The 21,327-nt window shown below is 45.6% G+C and overlaps 1 protein-coding gene across 1 annotated transcript in view; it reads right to left on the bottom strand.

The window, feature by feature from the left end:
- POM121 (POM121 transmembrane nucleoporin) overlaps positions 1 to 21,327 on the bottom strand; it is a 1,129,064-nt gene that overhangs the window by 963,072 nt on the left and 144,665 nt on the right. The window contains exon 3 of the mRNA XM_044054111.1: positions 4,888 to 5,040. Within this exon, the coding sequence (XP_043910046.1) occupies positions 4,888 to 5,040 (153 nt within the window). The remainder of the gene's footprint in view (positions 1 to 4,887; positions 5,041 to 21,327) is intronic.

The following is a 21,327-nucleotide window of genomic DNA, read 5'->3' as shown; positions in this document are numbered from 1 at the left end:
GAAATTTCTTGTCATCAGGCACTTATAAAATCTATCCAGTCTTTTAGAAGCAAGAGGTTGTGAATCAGGATTCTTGGAGACGGAGTTAAAGGCATCCAGGAAAGGTGGAAGCACAGGAGGAATAGCTGAATGGGGTGGGGATTCAAGTTGCAAAAGTTCAAAATATCTTTTCTGGGAATTCCCACTTGAAGTACTTTAATTTTTATAATAGTTTCCCCAAAGGTAACATCCTCTGGTGGATAATCTCCTTCAAGAGAGAGACTTCCTCTGGAGGCAGGTGAAGCAATTTGAGAGACATAGGAAATGGATTCATCAGAAGAGAAAGACTGCTCCGATTCTTTTTCTTCCTGACGAGTAGTGGTAATAGGTAGGGAGGAAGCAGAGGCTGGCCTGGGGCTCAGCACAGTAATGTTGGTAGGAGCAGGGCCTAACCAGCCATAAAGGCCTGCATTAGTGAGTTGGTAAACTACTGCCAATCTGGAGATCCTCGAGCTGTGGCGATAAAGTGTTTAGACTTTTGTTTTTCCTTTGCTGATGTGGGCTTACGGGTAAAGCTGAGACACAGAAGCCTGGGCTGGACCAGGAGAAGTGTCGGTCAGCTGACCATGTGTCAGTACCCCCTCGACGTCTGTTATGACCGGTGTCTGGCTTAACTCTGCAGACATGCCTGCCTTAGCTGCAGAAAGCCTCTTCCAGCAGAACCGAAGCAGATGACGTAATCAGGTGTCCCGCGGCCCCTATACTGGTAATCAGCAGGACATCAGATGGCGGAGCAGCATCGGGAGAAGGCCTGAAAACCCTGGCCGCCTTCCTCAGCTCTTCAGCTTGGGTGGCCAACTCAGGATCCATCCGGAGAGTGAGGTGTTTTAGTCCGATTTTCCAAATACAAGTTAAGCTCAACCAATCGGCTGCGTAGAGTATTTAGTAAGAATGACTGACAAATGGGGCAGGCCTTATGGTCGTGCTCCTTTACTAAGCAAAACACACACCAGTCGGGAGAGCCTGTGTGTGGTATCAGACACCCGCAGTTACATTTGCTGTTTTTCTCAGACATCGGCTAAAGGGGAATCTACAGCAACCAAACCCAGGCGTATGCAAGAGAAAAAACCCCAACCGGGTACTTATCTTTATAAGTCTTTAGTCATAGGAGTAAAGCAGTCGAAGCAAAGTCATCTCAGGCTGAAAAGTTCTGAGGTCTGTGCGTGCAGATGTCATTTATGGTCCCTGGTTTATGGCCCTACTTGACTGCCCACGCACCTACAGCAGCCAGGCTTAAGCTTTTGTATAGGAGCAGACGTCGAGTCGCCCGAGACAGAAAACCCCACAGTACAAATACTGCAACATAGGAATAGAAGGACATATCCCTGTTATTTGGGCCAGCCAAGGGCTTCCACAACAGGGAATTGCAAGATATTACTTCAACAGTGAAACCATTTGTCACATGCCTACTTACTCCAAATAGACCACACTGCAGATTGTGTACCTTGCCAAAAAAGGAAAGGATCACATAAACCTTGATTTTACAGTCAGAAGGGTCAGAAGACAACCAAGTCTTAGGTCTGTAGGCGATAAATGAACCCAAGGAAAAATCAAACATATGGGAAGCAATGGGACCATCACAGAAAGCAGTCTAACCCACAGCACAATGAAAAATCTATTATAGGTCCATGATTTTTATTTATTTATTTTTTTTGAGAGGCACGTGGGAGGGGATCTGAAATGTGAAAGTGGCTACATTGACTTCCTCAATGAACACATCCACAAATAACTATGCCTAGATACTAGAGAGAGAAAAAGCAACACACATCCATAACCAGAAGCAGCAACAGTCAGTTCAACCATTATCCAAGTCTATACTCATTCCCTGACTAAATCTTGTTTGCCACTGGAAGGACTCAAACTGAAAAAGCAAGGTAAAAGACTGGAAGGGGAATCGGTAAGCAAAATACAGAACCACCACACTAACACACAAGACAACCCAACAAACTGCAATTGGGAGAACATGCTAAAAGTTGCAGAGAAGCACCTCACCCAGAATTCCTGGGCAAGACAACTTTGTAAGGGGACGTAAAACAGAGATCCTCCTCAAACTTCAGCTTTCAATGTCTGGACCTGCACTGATGACTGAAATAACTACAATACTCCTTAATGGAGGGTAATAACCAACCACAGGCAAAGCCCTGGTGAACATCCATCTAAATAACTATTTTAAAAATCCCATGAGACCCACCCCCACCCCAAATCAAATGGAAAGGACCAGGAACTAAGGATCAGTCGAGAAATTGCAGCACCAGAGCACTAAAAGAAAAAAGTTTCAACAGTAGCCCTGGGCTCAAAAGGGAGTAATGAGTGAAGCTCCTTCCAGAAAATGCAGCAGTCTCCATCTCATGTGGTCCTAACACTCCACCATGGCTACTAGTCAGGGGAGGAAGAAAGTGGAATAAATCCATTTAAAAAGTAAATTCCACACCAAAAAAAACAATCATGATTTTAAATCTAATGGATGGGAATCAGACTGATGAACCTGGAGAAACAACCTACATACCCCCTATCTAACCCCACAAACAAAACCACGACTTAAGCCACAAAGGGAGAACTTGCAATCTTAATTCTGTCTGGTGGAGATGGAATTAAGCAAAGGATGCTATGCCTAATGCCTAAACTGAGTGCGCCTCATTTTCAGGAAGAGGATTTAAAAAAGTGAACCCAAGTCTTAAGGGTGATCCGTCTCCTTCCAGAAGCCTTGAAACCCTGACCAACAGCACTTGTCAAAGGTGAAATCAAATAAAGCCCAATTTGCCCACTAAATGAGGATGACCTCTAGGACTAAACACCAGCACCCGCTACTGTAGTCACTGCAGGCATCCAAAGACAGCAGAACTAAGACTACCTGAGCAGCTGCTGAAATATCTGGGAGAGATCACCAGTCTCCCAAAAAAGTTACTGAAATACAAGCATTCGTAACACCAATTCTACCTGAAATTGCACTCCAAGCAGAGACAGCAGATGAGAGATCTCTGCTCAAATACTATAGGACTACACTTGTTACACCTGTCCCCATGCTCATCACCTTGGTTGGTCAGCCAGCCACAGAGAAAATGTGGCTCCCTAGGACCACAGGAGACCAAGGTTACAAGTTTTAACAGTAAATCATTGCTTCTAAAATAGCATTTACCTACCAGAAGCTGCAACAACTGATCAAGGTTAACCCCATGCTTGCGCTCAAAAAGGCAGAGAAGGATGGAGGAGCCCAACAACTGAAAGTCCTAGACAGACACAAAGCACAGAGGGTAGCCATGCCTGACCTCACATATTGTAGGAAGCTTCATAAGCAAATGGGTCACTGAAAGGAGTGCTAGGAAACCCCAAAACATGAACCATGCAAGTCTCAGTGAGAAACTTATTACACCCCAAGAAGGCATGTAGGGGAAGCCCCCCCCCCAAGCCCCCCCCCCCCAAAAAAAAACCTCCAGAAGGACTGCAGGAGGGCATGCACTGGCTATTAAATACACAAAGACACACTTGTAAAAGAAAGAACAGAAAGAAACCAGAGTATGGAGTGGCACTTAACATGGGCTACAGCCCAGAATTACTTAATAGCCCCAAGAAACAATGCCTACCACAAACCTCTTCTAAAGTGCCTTCCATTTACTTCAAGCAACTCTAGAAGCATTCACTAAACATCAAGCTGGACAAAAATAGGGCTAGGGTAATTCCTGAAAGGGATAGCAAACACCCAATGGTGCAACCCCCAGGATAGAAGACTGATGTTCTCTCACTCCTCAAAAATCCCCATCTGAAATAAAACCACCTCCTAATGGGGGCTAGTATTTACAATGCAAGACTGCATCTTACAGATGCAGACATTCTGCACTAAAACCAAGTGAAACCTCAATTACAGACTCAGATTCATTAGGAGGTAAAGCAGACCTTCCCACCAATTCCTTGAAGGGGTACCCAGTAAAATTTGGATCAATTCAAACAAAGTAATGAACAAAACAGCAGGCTAAAGCAAGAAAGTCCAAAGACAGAGAACATAATTATGTGAGCAGAACTAATAGGTTTAAGGCACTAAATTATGTAGTGCATAATTCATGAAAATCTACTTCTCCTGGAGTGTAAAAATGCAAATAGGAAAGATACAGACTACAAAATTTAATACAGTCACAGTCCATATCCATTAGTGTCCTCAAAGCTTAACAGAAAATTAGGATAAGCAACATGGACAAAAGAGGTGGGGCAGCTCTATGGAGTTAGCTCTGCACTTTCAGTTTGGATATTGGGGAGGGGGAACTTTATCCACCAGATTTCATATGCAGTCTGTCTTCCCTTATCGGAAAGGATATGGTTTAAGCTGCAGCTTGTAAATAGAAAGGGCAGCACATGATTAATGATTAAGTGCTTCATTCTTCAGTCTTGTTCCAAGCTGGGCTGCCTTCTTTGTGTAGCCTTTATGGACATGTCCTCCATAGGTTTCCACTTGGGGCACAAGTTTGCTCCTACATCCCAAAGTGAGTTAACTGGCAATTCCTTTTACCGGCAGGTGTGTACATCTCCTGCAAATGTGTGAATACCCTCTGATGGATTGTCACCCTATTCAGAACAGTTCATACACTGTGTATACAGTAAGTTATGAACACTGCAGCTCCCCTTCTAACTCTGCAATGAAGTGGACAAAAGTACAAATAACAACAAATTAATTTGCAAGTGCTCAATTGTCAAGAGGGCTCAGAGATTTATCTTAATGTATAATGTCAAAGCATATCAGGCTCACGTTAACTCTGCTTTCCAATTACTTCTAGATACAAGGGTGTCTCTGGACTCCCTTTCAAGGGAGAAAAAGCTAAAAAGCAGTGTTCTAGACAAGTACTCTAAAGCTAACATTACCTTCGCTTGTTCTCCTGGTCTGAAGTAGAAGTCCCTTCTTCCTCCACTCCTCTCTTCCGTCTCTCTTTCAAAGCGCTCAGCACAGTCTCTCTCGCACAGGGGTCTGGACAGCCAATAGGGGGACGGTTCAGTGAAGATGGCAACTGCTCAAGTCTGCAACAGAAAAATATACGACTCCCGTCACCTTACAGTGATTATCTACACCATGATTAAGTCCACTGGCTTCAAATTAAATGTGCAAAGCTGAGAACTCATGAAAACACTATTTGGACAACATACTTTTTTTTTTTTTTTTTTTTTAAATCCACTCTTGCCTTTTTCAGTACCATCACATGCCATCTCTGCTGGCATTCTCAGAAGACAAAGCCCTGAGAAATTAATTTCAATACTGCCCAACTCAAGCATCCATCATAGATGTAATGTGCTTAACACAAGCCACCAACGCTGTAATGCAGGAATTATGAGCACCAAGGATGACTGGTACATTCTGAATTTCAATGCTCAATACAGTAAAGCTGAATACAAGTGGCAAAGAATCAGGAAAAGGTGAACTTTCTAACCTGGACTTGAAATGTAATCAACATTCACCTCTGCAAAGATTTGTCCATGTGGTAGTGATGTTTACAGACAATTTGTATTCCACATGGAAAGTATCCATCTCAGATAAGACACTGGGGCAAAGATACCGAAAAACATGGAATGGTCTTATATTAACCACTAAATTACGGTTTGTTCTCCCAATCCTGGGCTAGCCATGGTTAACAGTACATATGGTGGCTTGACAGGTCTATAACATACACAATGGAAGAATCAGTAACATATCAATCCTCAAAGGCATCAACTCCACAGGAGCATCTGGTTCATGAGACTCTGTTGGCATACTGCTTCCTATATCCAAGGTAAAGGATTTGATTCCTTCCACCTGCAATTGCCAACCATCTGAAACAGAGCAATTGCATTCAATTGATATACTCTCCCAGCTAGGTATCAACCCATATATTATCAGGTGGGTTGCAAACTATTTACTGACATTTGTTAACCGGGTTAGTCCGGCTGGCCTTGTGGCCCATTTTCAGTGGGGACCCAAAGAGGAAAAAAACAAAAAAAAAAAAAAAAAACAAAACCAGTTTACAGACAAATCAAACATTTGAGTCAAAAGAAAGTTGGAGACAAAAGCACAAATACAAACATATGATATATACATATTAAAAAATATATTTACAAAGAGTTTAAGTACAACAGTATTGATTGTAGAGTTTAATAAGTATCCACAATAGTGGGGAACTAACTGTATGTGGAGGGACTGAGAAAGTATATAGTAGTGTTGTGGGGACCTTAAGTAGGGGCTTGACAAGGACATATTTGGAGTTGAGTAGATGAAGTTGGGAGTTTTTCTTTAAAGTGGGATGGGCGAATGATTGAACAAATGTCTCTTGGCAGTTTGTTCCAGGCTTGAGCTACGGTGCGTTTATATAGGAGTTTGCCAGCTATTTTTTGGGGTTGGTAGATTTGTAGTAGTTGCTGATTAGAGGTACACAGAGTCTGTGGAGGAGTGCAGCGAGACGAAGAAAGAGAAAGCAGGGCAGATGAAGGTTTGTAAAGAATGAAGTGGAACATCTGAAGCTGTGACAGGAGTAGAAGATAGGGGAATTCTAACCAGTGGAGAGTATTTAGGGCAAAGCAGTGATGTGCATTGTATGGAGAGTTTGTGATAAATCTAGCTATCTTGTGGTAAGACTGTTGGAGTTTGTTTGAAGTAGTAGTTTGGATGTCGAGGAGTACTGGGGCAGCATATAGAAGGGAGGGGGGTAGAAGAAGAGCTTGTGCAAGGGAGAGTCTGGCATTTGTAGTTAGAAATTTTTGTTGTGATACAGTAAACCCAAGTTTCTAGGGAGTCTTTTTATGGGTAGGGCTCACTGATGGAACTCTTACTGTCAAAATAGGGAACCCCACCTCCTCCAGCAGAACCGTAACCACTGGTGTTCCACAGGGTAAGTTCTGGGACCCCTTACTGTTGACAATTTACTTCTCTGAAGTACAAGCTAAAGGAGCATGGCTGACAAAGCTTGCGGATGAATGCAAACTGTGAGCGATCACTGAAAGCCCTAGCGATGTCAACATCCTGCAAGAAGGTCTTACACAGACTACTGACTAGTGCCAACATCATGGTCTTAAACTTAATGCAAAAAATGCATCGTCCCCTTTGGTAAGGTTGATGTTCCTGCAAACTACCACATCAATAGCACTACCCTAAGCACACAGTCAGTGGTGACAGATCTGGGCACACAGGTTGACAGGAACCTTAACCTCAACCATGTCTCCACAATGTTAAGAAGGGCGTTTTATGTTGCTCATCACATAAGGAAGGGCACTGCCTCTAGAAAAAAGGTTATAACCCCCCTGGGCTCTTCCCTCATCAGGCCAATAAGAGTACAACGCTCTCTTTGAGAAGCTCCTTGCCAAACACCTGCAGCAATTGGAGCGCCCACAAAAGGTTCCTTACAAAGAAAATTCAGGGTCTTCAAAATCTGTATTATGTGGAGACAGAAATCATTGTTATTTTACTCTGTTGTACAGACTGCTCAGAGGCAACCTGTGCCTTGCATACAGAGGCATCTCTGACCCAGCTAACTCATTCACTCCAATGGAGCAGAGGAATTTTGCACTGTAACTTCCAATAGGTGGAGTCCAAGCCTTTTGACAGAATCAAATTCTGTCCTTACATTTCAAACAAATCATCTCTCTGGAATTATAAATTTTATGAAAGTATAAATGGCAGACAATTCAGCACAAAAAAGAAGTTATGTCCTTAACATAACGTTCCATGTGAGTTGTTCATCTCGCCTTTTTGTTCTTACACGTGGGTCGGAGCATATCCCTCTGCTCCGAATCGGCTGCTTTCAAGCTCAAACTCTGAGAAGCTCGAGACCTAGTGTATATCCCATGATGCTCTACTGTGAATCCCCAGATCTAGTATGCTGCAACCAAGACAGCCTATAGGAATAAATGAAACTATAGTGTCTACCTATGAAGGTAGCTAAAAGATTGTAGATAGGAAAAATAGAATATGCAATACAGACTGACAACCTGACCAATCTACCAAGGCAACCATCCTGTTCGACTGGAGGGGGAAGGTGGGCAGGAATGCAACAAAAAAAGGCGAGATGAACAACTCACATGGAATGTTATTGGTAAGGACATAACTTTATGTGAAGTTGTTCTATCTCGCCGTTTTGTTCTTGCACGTGGGTAGCGTCCCAAGCACCCTGATCCTGGGTGGCTCATGGGAGAACATTCCTGAGCACAGTGGAACCAAAGGTAGCCCTGTCCCTGGAGGTCCTATCCACTTTGTAATGAGTGATAAACGTGAGGTTTTGAGCACGTGGCAGCTGCACAGATGGTATCCAAGGGTAATCGAGCTGCATGAGCCAATGACGGAGAAACAGCTCGTGTCAAGTGGGCCTTGACGTTAGATTCTAATGGCTGCCTAGTGGAAGCATAAATGGATTTGATGCAGTCAGGGAGCCAGAGACAATGTGATTTTTGATATTGCAAAACCTTTCTTATTTTCTGCGCAAGAGACGAAAAATTGATCCAATTGTCAGAAATCTTTCGTTCTATCCAGATAGAACCTCAGTTGTCTGTGTAAATCAAGTTTGTGTAACATATATTCAAGTCTGTTGGTATGGTGCCTGAAGAAGGTTGGAAGCTCAATGGACTGATTTAAGTTAGCTTCTGAACAGACCTTGGGAAGAAAGGTAGGATTAGTCCTAAAGGAGACTATCAGGATAAAAAAATCAAATATGGGGGCTTGGAGGACAAGGCTTGAAGTTTGGAGACCCTACGTGCAGATGTAATGGCTACCAGGAATATAGTTTTCCAAGATAGGAACTTTAAGTGACAGGATGAAGCGGGTTCGAAGGGGGCGAGCATCAATTGGGATAAAACCAGATTCAAATTCCAGGGAGAGACAGGATGTTTGAGATGGTGGGTTCCTTTTAATCTATGCGACATGATGTTAGACCCATTAAACCCCACATGGAAATTGGAAATAGCTGCCAATTGGACTCCAATGGTAGCAGCTGCTGCACAATTATGGAACAAGGAAGATAAGAACTCTAAGATGATATGAACAGGTGCTACATAAGGATCAATGTCATGTTGAGAGGCCCAGTGAACAAACCGCCTGGTAGATAGTTTATGAGAGGAAACTATAATATGCTGGACCGCAGAAGACAAAAATCGAGACCTGGCTAATGTGGGAATTGGAGCAGCCAAGCTGTCAGTTTTAGGAAGGTGAGGGAGGGATGAAGAACTCCCGATGAATGAGTCAGAAGATCCGGCACTGGGTCCAGGATCCATGGTTCTTCCAGTTGATACTTCCGCAGGAAGGGAAACCAAATCTGTCGAGGCAAGACGGGGCTATCAAGATCACAGTCCTTCCCAGAGTTTTAGCTTTCTGTATGAATTTGGGAATTAGGGGTACTGGCGGAAAGGCATACGAGAGGCCCGGGGCCAATCATGTACGAGTGCGTCCCTTGGTTTGTTCTCTGGTGGGGGATAAAGGGCAAAGTAGCTGCTGCATTTGGCGTTCATTGGAGATGCAAATAGGTCGCAGAAAGGCTGGCCCCATCTGCGGAAGATCTCTTCCGCCACCTTCTGTTAGAGACCACTCGTGAGGCAACAGCATGGCTTTGCTTAGTCTGTCCGCTATCACGTTGGATGACCCCAGATGTGCGTTGCTATCAGAAAGCGTCTGGTGGATACAGCCCACTGTCAAATTCTTAGGGCCTCCCGGCATAAGGGGTATGATCTGGTTCCCCCTTGCTTGTTGATATACCAGACTACCGACAGGTTGTCTGTCTGGATAGCAATTGTACCTCGAGGAAGAGAATCGTAAAAGTGCTGCAACGCTAGGAACACCGCTCTCAGCTCTAGGACATTTATATGCAAATGTGTTTCCATGATTGACCAAGTGCCTTGGACAGTCTTTCCCTGAAATAGCCCCCCCCTCACCCTATCAGGGAAGCATCCGTGGTCACTGTGGCTGTGGGTTGGGGAAGAACAAAGGGACGTCTGATTATCACTTGGTCGCTGTTCAACCACCAATTGAGATCCTTCTTGCAAAGATTCATTAGACGGATCTCATGTGACGTGGGCAGACGTTGGTAAGACCATTGCGTGAAGAGTAGCCACTGGAGTATTCGCATGTGCATTCGACCTAATGGAACTGCTATCAGTGTGGCTGCAATTGTGCCTAAAAACTGAAGTATTTGGGACGCAGGAGCTTTGTTCCGGACCAACAGGCTGGACAGATGATTTTTTAGAGATACGACTCTTGATTGGGGCAACGTGATCCTTGCAATGACTGTGTCCAGTTCTGCCCCTATAAATGTAATATGCTGCGAGGGAGAACGCAGATTTTTTGAAGTTTATGGGTATACCCAACTGGGAACAAAGGTTTATTGTGTAGTCTCTTGCTTGTATTAGTTGATGCCTGGAGGTGGCGGTGAGGAGCCAGTCATCCGGATATGGAAACACCCAGAATCCCAATCGTCTCAGGTGAGCCGTGACCACTGCCATACATTTGAACACCCTGGAAGCTGTGGTAAGACCAAAGGGCAGGGCTCTGAATTGGCAATGACTGGCCCCCAGCCGGAAACATCCATTTTGATGTGGTAGTAAGCATCCTTGAGATCTATAGAGCACATCCAATCGCCCGTTGCTAAGAACGGGAGAATTGATTGCAGCGTGACAATCCGGAACTACTACTTCTTGATGAAGGTGTTGAGCTTGCCGAGTTCTAGTATGGGCCTCCAGTCCCCTGTTTTCTTTGGAACTAAAAAGAACCTCGAGTAAGTTCCGGATCCCATTTGGTCCGCCGGGACTGGCTGGATGACTCTGTCTAGCAGGTTTTGAACTTCTATGGCTGCTAGTTCACTCAGACTGGGTGGAACATCTGGGATCCTTGTACCCATGGGGGGGTGGGGTTGTAAAGGGAATGTAGTAACCCTCTGGCAATTATGCTTTTTACCCAAGAATCCACTGTAATGCTTAGCCAGGCGTTTGGGTATAAAGCCAAGCGACCCCCCCGACTGCCTCCAGAGTAGGACAGCCGGGCTTCCTTTCAGGAACGCTGATAGGGCTTCCCAGAGAACTGTTCCTTGTCGCCCTGGTTTTGCGGACCGCCTCTGCCGTTTGGATGGCGTCTTCCGTTTTTGCCCCCTCCTCTGCCTCTAGTGGGGGTATCAGTAGGTGTATTTTAGAAAGCTCCTTGGGGTTTCTGGAGCCACACTTTCCCACTTCGTTGCCCTTTGGTGTACGGTCTAGTTGGAGTGGAAAAACAGACTCTAATGGCAGACAGAGTCTTTCTTTCTTGTTCACACCTAGTAAGTGACTCTTTAACTTTGGGTCCGAACAAGGCAGATCCATCGGATGAGGTGTTTAAGTAAGATTCTAAGGCTTCCGCAAAGGAGCAGAGGTGCATCCAGGACAGTCTCCCAAGAGCTATCGCTGAGCCTGCCGCCCTACTCGATCCATCGGCAGCATAAGAAATGAGTCGCATGGATGAGTTTACTATGGAATTGAGGGTGTTGAGTTGTGCAGTCACCTTCTCAGAAACTGCATCAGCTGTGTTACCCTGGAGAGCATCTCCCAGCTCTTTGAGATCTCTTTGAAGATGGGTAAAATGTGTCGGGTAGTTGAGCGATCTCATGGAAAATGCCGCAGAACTAAATATGCGCTTCCCATATCTGTCCATAGTCCTAGAATCTCTATTAGGAGGATGGACAGCAGAAGAAATTTCAGACATCTCTTTCTTGGTGGCCGCCGCCACCACCATAGCATCAACTGGGACTCCCTTTGTTAGAAAGGCTTTAGCAGTAGGGGAAGTAATTACCTTGTTGGGCCTCAGAGGGACCGGTTCCACTGAATCAGGGGACTCCCACACCCTTCGAGCAACCAGCTCCATCAGTTCATCGAAGGGCGAAGTAACCCAAGAGGTGGATGGTTGAGATCCAAAGGCCTTCAGGAGGACCGACTCATCCTCAGTAGGGGCAAGGGACTGCCAATCACCCCTCTACCTTAATATTTCCAATATGTCTGCAAATGAGACATCCTCTGAAGGGGATCGTGGGGACCCTTCGGATTCCTCCAAGTTGGTATCCAATGTCAGGGATTCCTGTGGGGAATCCAAGTGCCTCCTCTTGCACAATCTCTTCCTAGGTACATCATCGGTGGGAGCATCTGGTTAAGTCCCTAGAGAGGAGGGACCACCCAATGGGGATACCAGAGACCCTGGATCTTGATGCTTGGTGGGGATCTGCGGGGAAGAGGTAGAACGAGGCCCTTTACGAGGAGGGGAAGACAAATTAGGATGTAGTGGTCTTAGCAGACATGACCTTCCTCATGGCATCGAAGGCACCAGAATCTCGATCCGAGAAGTCCATCAACTCCGAAGAGGCAGGCAGCTCTCCCCGAGCAGAGACCCCCGCTCCAATCTGGTGGATGGAGCAGAAGCCACCTGCGCCGAAGCCCCGAGTGGAAGGGTCAGAACAGAGGTATCAGTTCGACTCCCCCCCCCCGGAGCCGGTGAGGGACTGTCGGCTCCGAGATTCCCCGGTCGGAACAGAGGAGATCAAGGCCGAGGGAGGTGGATCGAACCTCTGCTCCGAAGGCTCTACCAACATCGGTTCCGCCTGGCTCTGAAAGCTTGATCGGCTTCAGAGGAGGAGGTGGAGAAGTTATGGCTGGGGTTTCAGGCTTCGAAGTAGAGTGGCTCGAAGCAGACCGCATTTTGGCCGGGTTCTCCAAGAGCCTCTTGACAACTCTGTCCAGATCCACATCGGAAAGCCTCGAAGAATGGGTCGAAGGAGCCAAAGATGGAACCGATTGAAGAATTGGAGGCAGAGGAGTCTCCAATATCGGTTCCACAACTGGGCTCCGAGGTAGGGGATCGATACATTGTTCCAAGGCCTGTTGAGCCGATGCACGAACCATACCAGAGGAACTCTGAGCAGATGACTTGGGCTCCGAGGATCCCTGGGAAGACAGGTCAGCCTAGTCTAAGGTAGCCTGAAAAATCAGGCCTCAGGAGTGCTCTACCAGCTTCCTCCGCCTTTCCAAGAGAACCCTGGCGCTAAAGGAGTGGCAGATAGAGCACACCTCTTGTAGGTGTACAGAACCTAAACAACAAACGCAGGTGGAGTGTTTGTAACAGACATCTTTTGACCACACTCACACCTTTTAAACCATGACTTTTGTTTCTCTGACATCTTAATTCAGGTCCCTGAATTTTTAGTATAAGAAAATTAGTTATTTTTTAACTACAACACACTAGTATTAAGTAAGTTCCTACAGAATATATATATATATATATATATATATATATATATATATATATATATATATATATATACACACACACACACACACACACACACACACACAAAGTATCTAATAACTACTTACACTAGATATATAATGCACACAAGGTTATATAGGAAGATATACACACCCACAATAGCTGACAGAGCCCTGTCACGCCCAAGAAAGAGAGGCCTAAAGCCCTGAAGAAAAAACTTTAGAAATCCTAAACAAGTTATACTAACAGGCGGAATACTATAAAGAAGGATGAAATCTAAGTATGTGTAATACTAATTACAAGACAAAAAATCCTAATATAAGAAATTTTAAATCACTGGCCCGAGTTTCCTCCGACAAGCTGTTGATCCGTTGCAGCGGCAAACTAGATCTGGGGATTCGCAGTAGAGCATCATGGGATATACACTAGGTCTCTAGCTTCTCAGAGTCTGAGCTTGAAAGCGGCCGATTCGGAGCCGAGGGATCGGCTCCGACCCACGTGTAAGAACAAAACGGCGAGATAGAACAACTTCACATCGGTTTTTATAGTGGTAGGATTTAGATTATCTTAAACTGAATCTTATAAGTCCCAGTAAACAGTAGCCATTATCAAGCTGAGAGCTTTCATATGAGGCTAAGGAGTTGTGTGTGTTACTTGGTTGCTGAAATATTTAGAAAAAATGTGAAAATTATATATAAATTAACAAAAAGTCAACCTCTTTAACTGAGCTAAACAGAGATCAAATATAAATGCAGTGCAGTTTGCCATTGTGTAAGCTTTAAGATGAAATCTGAAAATCTTGTACATAGCATGGCTTTGTAATTAGGGATGCAAATATGAACAAGCAATATTTGACGTCTAGAGACATCAGTAGGAGTTAACTGCATATGCACCTGGAGGAGTCGCTTGGATGCAATGAGTTAAGGGAAATGCTGCACATTCTCAAGTCAAAAGGCACACGGGTCACTCACTGAAAGGACCTTAACCTGGTATGTGATAAACAGAACTTGCTGGAGAGACTGATTTGTCTCACAGAGGTTGTCCACTTTTGGAACAAGCTTCCTATTCATGTTAAATCCACTGATTGACCCTAATTAAGCATAATTTGGACAACTGGATGGGTAACTGGAAATTCAACCCGTGTCCCTCTTGGGCAGGGACAATAGGTGCCGATTTTAGCATCTGCTTGAACCAGTCACCCCTGGGAACACGGGTTGAACTTGGCTAGGCTTGTAAGGGCCCTGTGGCCATTAGCTTCATAACCTTCTATGAAGAAAAACTTCTGGGTCACTAAAATTAATGATCCCCATCGATATACCCAGAAGCAACTCTGCCTACTTTGACAACTACAACTGAAGGGGCAAGATCCTGAAAACCCAAGATAAGAATTACTAACTTTTACTATAAAGTAAAACACCTGTGGTGACCATACATGCCAGACTAGCTTCCCACTGTGCTGCTCATCTCTTGTGGCTTGTGCCTATGGAGTTCATCTAGAACAGATTTCCACTAAGCAGACAACTGGAATCAAACCATCAAAAAAAGAGGTCAGCTTTAAACCATGAATATTGTTTTTGAGAGAAAGTCAAAATTCTAAAACCACTAGTCCCAAACAGTCCACTGAAGTACTTGCGCTATGTCTATCATGGATCAGGATTAAGAAAGTACAGCTATGCAAGATTAACTTACACAACAGCAAATGGTCGAGTAATCACTGCTGCAGTAGCCTTGGCTGTATGGGTTATACTCTGCCAAAAATATAACAGCCGGCCACCTTCCAAAGCTTTAGGGCACCCTTCCACTTACCTCACCTGGCAAGCTGCTTGATCAGAACAGACTAAATTATAAGTTATGTACTCTCCATTATCAGGCATCTGTATTGTCCATTTTCATTCTTCCTCACTTAGGAGTTACAGAACTGATTCTTTGATACAACTCTGCCACAGACTTCGGATCCAACTATTGAGCTTCTCCCTCTACCCATAAAGCCAGACTATTCCCTCGGACAGAGTTTGCTGCTTTATTTACCAATAATAGAAGAGAAACAGATAGCTAAATAGAAAACCCTGGTCAAATCTGGAACTGTAGGGTCCAAACAGTCCAATAGATCCTTCCAGATGAAAAAGTGGACAGGGAATTGGACGGGTAGGTGATGAAAGAAAATGGACAACACAGATGCCTAGCGAGTACATATCTTATAAATCAGATGTTGTCCATTTCATTTTCCTCTCTTATGGGACACAGCCCCAGCTACTCTGACTGACCTTGGGTGGCCCTCATGGAAGGATATTCCAGAGTACTGCCAAACCAAAGGAGGTTACTTTTAGATATGATGTCCAAATTATAAATGTGAAACAAAGGTATAAGACTTGAACCATGTAGCTGTTGCACAAGTGTCATTAATAGACATTCTTGGCCAAAAAGCAAATGAAGTAGCCATGGATCTAGCAGAGTGAGCTTGGGGAGGGTTTGGTAATGTCATACACTTGAGGAGTGTAAATACATGGAATACAGTCTATAATCCGTGTAGCTATGGTAACTTTAAAAACTGGTTGGCATGGACAAGACACAAAAAGCTGGTCTGACTTTCTGCACAGTTTTGTCCTGTGAAGGTAAAATTTTACTTGTTTGTGCACATCAAGAAGGTTTTACACTTACTCTCCTTTACTGGTAAAATTTGGAAAAAGAACTGGCAAGTGAATGGATTGGTTGATACTATTTTCAGAAGCTACTTAAGTAAATGGTTAGGCAAGACAGAAAATAGAAGTTATGTTCTTACCATAACGTTCCATGTTAGTTGTCTTCTCGCCTTCTTCTTGCTGGATGGGTTCGGAGCCGACCTCGGCTCAGACTCGACCACTCTAAAAGCTCGAGAGTTGGTTCCACCGGCTCGAGGCTCCCCTTATATCCCACAATGCTAGGCGAGAGTTACCTCAGATCTCATTTGTAAGCTAACCCCAGCTTATAATAGTAACAGAATCACTCTAAAACAGAGTCCACCTCTAACAACAGGAAGAAAGAAGGGTGACCTACATCCTGATCCAGGAAATATGCACAACAGCATATGCCTAAGAAAGAGGTGGTAGAAAGAGAGGTCACGATCACAATTCCTCTAGGTCTGTCCAGGCCAGGGGGAAGGAGGGTGGGACGCAAGAAGAAGGCGAGAAGAAGACAACTAACATGGAACGTTATGGTAAGAACATAACTTCTGTATGTTAAGTTGTCTATCTCGCCTTCATTCTTGCTGGATGGGACTGCGTCCCTAGCACCTTGTCCCTGGTGGCCTAACGGAACAGACTCCTGAGAACAGTGGAACCAAAATTAGCTCTATGCCTAGAAGCTAAATCCAACTTATAATGAGAAATAAAAGTGTGAGGAGTAGCCCAAGTAGCTGCTGCACAAATGGTGTCAATAGGCAGTCTGTCTTGGAAGGCTAAAGAAGTAGCCAAAGCTCTGGTGGAATGGGCTTTAGGTTTATTAGGCAATTTTTGTTGTCTAATTTCATATACCAGGGAAATCAAAGATGCTAGCCATCTGGATAATGATACCTTTGAAACTGAAAGTCCCTTTCTGCTTTCCGCATAGGAGACAAACAGCTGATCAGATTTTCTGAATTGTTTTGTTCTATCCAAGTAGTACCTCAATTGACGATGAACATCCAGGCAGTGTAATTTTTGTTCAGACCTATTGGAATACTCTGGAAAAAAGGCAGGGAGGTCAATGCTTTGGTTTAGATTTGATGTCGAGACCACCTTAGGCAAAAAGGACGGGTTAGTTCGTAAGGATACTCTGTCCTTATGAAACAAAAGATAAGGAGGACGACAACTGAGTGCTTGAAGCTCTGAAACTCTTCTAGCTGATGTAATAGCTACCAGAAAAAGAGTTTTCCATGACAACAATTTTAAGGAACAGGAAGCTGCAGGTTCGAAAGGGGGAAGAATCAAAGAAGCAAGAACTAAATTTAGGTCCCAAGGAGGAGGAGGATTTCTTATAGGAGGTCTGAGAAGAAAAACTCCTTTCAAAAAGGCTTTGCAGAGTTTGTGGGACATTAGGGCAGATTCAGAAATACCCACATGAAAGTTAGAAATAGCTGCCAATTGAACTTTAAGTGTAGAGGGAGATGAACCTGCATGGAAGAGTTCAGCTAGAAAATCAAGGACTAGTTGGATGGAAGCGGTGAAAGGATCTATGTCCTTTCCTTGTGCCCAATATGAGAAGCGTTTCCACTTACTCAAATAAATCTTCCGAGTGGAAGATTTATGGGAAGCTATCAATATATCTCTAACAGAGTGAGATAATTGAGGAAGCCTGGCTAAGGTTGGAACTGGAGGAACCAAGCAGTGAGGTTCAGAGAGGGGAGGGAGCGATGAAACTGACCCGACTGATGGATCAAAAGATCTGGAACTAGGTCCAGATTCCATGGTCGCTCCAAGAGAAAACGATGTAGAAAGGGGAACCACAGTTGTCGAGGCCAGTAAGGAGCAATGAGGATCAATGAGGCCTTCTGAGCGATAGCTTTCTGAATTACTTGAGAGATCAGTGGGAAAGGAGGAAATGCATACAGAAGTCCCGGGGCCAAACTTGGACTAGAGCGTCTCTGCTGGGTTGGCCTGGTAAAGGAATAGAGTGAAATATTCTCTGCACTTGCTGTTTTGGGGAGTAGCAAAAGATCGCAGCAAGGCTGACCCCACTTGAGAAAAATTTCTCTCACTACAGAGTCTTTCAGAGACCACTCGTGAGGCATGAGAATAGCTCTGCTCAACTTGTCCGCAATATGATTGGACTTCCGGGATGTGCGTTGCTATCAGAAAACGCTGAGAAGAAATCGCCCATTGCCACAGTCTGAGTGCTTCTCGACACAGGGGTATGATCTGGTTCCGCCTTGTTTGTTGATGTACCACACTACAGACATATTGTCTGTCTGGATTGCAATTGTTCCCAAGGGAAGAGAGTCTTGAAGGGCTTGCAACGCTAAAAGCACTGCTCTCATCTCCAGAACATTTATGTGCAAGTGGCATTCGTTTGGTTGCCATGTGCCCTGGACTGTCCTGCCCTGATAATGCCCCCCCCACCCGATCAGGGAGGCATCCGTTGTCAGTGTAGCAACCGGAGGAGGTGGAACAAAAGGTCTTCTCGACAGGAGATGGGGGAAAGACATCCACCACATGAGATGCTTTTTGCACGCCTGCGTGATCAGAATGGTGTGAGACATTGGAAGTTCCTGGTATGACCATTGAGTAAAAAGCATCCACTGAAGGATCCGCATGTGGTATCTGGCTAATGGAAGGAGAGGTATGGCCGCTGCCATAATTCCCAACACCTTTAGAACTAACCTGGCTTTGATTCTGTTGTTGTTGAGAAGGAGTGATACCAATTTGTGAATGTCTGATATCCTTTGATGTGTTAGCGTTGCAGACATGTTTATCGTATCTAGATTTGCGCCTATGTAGGTAATAGTACGACAAGGCGACAAAACAGACTTTTCGCAATTTATTGAAATACCCAGTTTTTGACAAACGCGAAAAGTATAATCTCTGGCCATCAGAAGGAGATGCTTGGTGGGAGCTGTGAGGAGCCAGTCGTCCAAATATGGAAACACCTGGAATCCTTGTAGTCTCAGGTGAGAAGCTACCACTGCCATGCATTTGGTAAACACCCAGGGGGCAGTGGTGAGACCAAAGGGCAGGGCCCTGAACTGAAAATGACTGGTTCCCAGCCTGAAGCGGAGGAATCTTCTGGAGCGTCTGTTCATTTTATGTGATAGTACGCATCCCGAAGGTCTATAGAGCACATCCAGTTTCCTTTGCCCAAAAGGGGAAGGATGGATTGCAGCGTGACCATCCGAAATCTTGTTTTCTTGACTGATTTGTTCAAGACACTGAGATCCAATATCTGTCTCCAGTCCCCTGTTTTCTTTGGAACTACAAAGAACCTTGAGTAGATTCCGGATCCTTGTTGGTCTGCTGGCACTGGCTGAATTGCTCTTTTTGGAAGCTGTTTTGAAATTTCCAAAGCTGCTAGATCCCTTTGAGCGGGTGGAACATCTGGAAGGGATTTTTTTGACTGATTTGGAAAGCGAAGAAAGGGGATAGAATAGCCTTCGGAAATGATGGACTGTACCCATTTGTCTTGAGTCAGGGATAGCCAGGCTTCTGGGTACAGTGACAATCTTCCCCCGACTGCCTCCGAAGATGGGCAGTCGGGCAACACCTCAGGGATGCTGAAAGGGCTTGTCAGGGAAGGCTTCCCGATTGCCCTGGTTCTGCAGACCCCCCCTGCCCCTAGGGCGACGTCTACCATTGTTATTCCCACCTCTGCCTTTGGTAGGAAAACGACTCTGCACCAGGCGAAGTCCCTTGAGATTGTTTACGGAACCACATCTTTCCACCCTTCTGGCCTTTGGGGTAAGGCCTGGAAGGAGTCGAAAAACGGACTCAGACGGCAGAAAGGGTCTTGCCATCAGTCTCGCACCTAGTCAGGGTTTCTTTCACTTGAGGACCAAAGAGAGATGATCCATCAAAAGGGGAGTTCGTGAAAGACGTCTTGAAAGGGTCCGCAAAATTGCATAGCCGCATCCAGGCGTGCCTACGCAAGGCCACACCTGTCCCTGCGGCTCTGCTCGCTCCATCAGCCGCGTAAGAAAGGAGGCGCATGGAGGAGTTGGATATGGAATTAAGGGTAGCCAGCTGCGTGTTCATCTTGTCTTGGAAACCCGCAGCTGTAGGATCCTTTAACATTTCACTCGCTTCCTTGATCAAGTCCCTTTGAAGACGAGTAAAATGGCACAGGTAGTTCAGCGAACGCATGGTAAATGTCGCTGAGGAGAACATCCGCTTCGCACCTATCCATGGACCTAGATTCCTTGTTAGGTGGATGGACAGGTACTGAAGGATCAGCTAGTTCCTTCTTTGTGGCAGCAGCTACCACCATAGCATCCACAGAAACTCCTTTTGTTAAAAATTGTTTGTCTGCTGGAGCTGTTATGAACTTAGAGGGTCTCCTGGGAGTGGGGTCCACTGAATCAGGAGCCGCCCATGCCTTCTTAGCAACCCCCTGCATGGGGGGGTCAAGGGAGGATACCCAGGAGGTGGAAGGACGAGAGCCAACGCCTCAAGATACACAGATTCGTCCTCCGAAGGGTTGAGGGCTGGCCAATTTCCCCTCTGTTTCAGGATCTCCAGAATGTCTGCAAATGAGACATCTTCAGAAGGGGAACGGGGGGAACCCTCAGAATCATCCAAATCTGTGTCTGACGTGATGGACTCAGGTGAGTCAATGTGTTTCCTCTTACACTTCCTCTTCCGAGGGGGCTCTTCTGCCAAATCAGGAGAGGCCTCGGAAGAGGATGAAATCCCCACAGGGGGCTCCTGAGGAGCTGGCTCTCTGCGGTCCGGGATGAGGGAGTGAGTCGAATTAGCCTGAGGCACCATAGAGGGAGGGGCGGACGGAGCCAACTGTGGAGTAGAGCCAGGCTCTAACACACTCCGCATGACCTCGAATGCACCCCCTGTCAGGCAGAGCCAGAGGTCCCCGCTCCGAGAAGCTAAGAACCCCCCTCGGCACCGACAGTGATGGCTCCGAGGCCGATGTCGGAGCCGAACTCATCAGCGCCGAAGCTCCGAGAGGGAGAGGGGGGTCGGAAAAGGGTCCGATGCCACTCACCCCCTCGGAGCCGACGAGGGAAGTCCGGCGCCGAGATTCTTCCAAAGAAGAAAACGGAGCCGACGACGGAGCCGAAGACAATTGTATCGGCTCCGACGTAATCACAGTCTCTGTTCCGACACGACTCGGCTCCGAACTCAAGAGAGTCGAAGGAGGAATATGTTGATGGACCGAGGCAGGCATCGACTGATGAGTCGGGCTCTGAAGCATCTGGGCCAGTGCCTCGGACTTAAGTAGTCGACTCACTACCCTCTGAAGGTCATGATCCGACAGCCTCGATGACCTAGAGGAGTGAGACCTTTGGCTCTGTTCAGACAGCAGGGGAGATCCTGGAGCCGAATGAACGGAGCCAAGAGATGGTGACCTGGACCTCTTCCTAGTTGTCGGCTCCGAAGGTCTGGTCGGAGCCGACACGG

This window comes from Protopterus annectens, chromosome 13.part0 (assembly GCF_019279795.1).
Source record: "Protopterus annectens isolate FY-2018-M chromosome 13.part0, PAN1.0, whole genome shotgun sequence".
NCBI lineage: Eukaryota > Metazoa > Chordata > Ceratodontiformes > Protopteridae > Protopterus > Protopterus annectens.
This window is presented reverse-complemented; position numbering and strand designations above follow the sequence as displayed.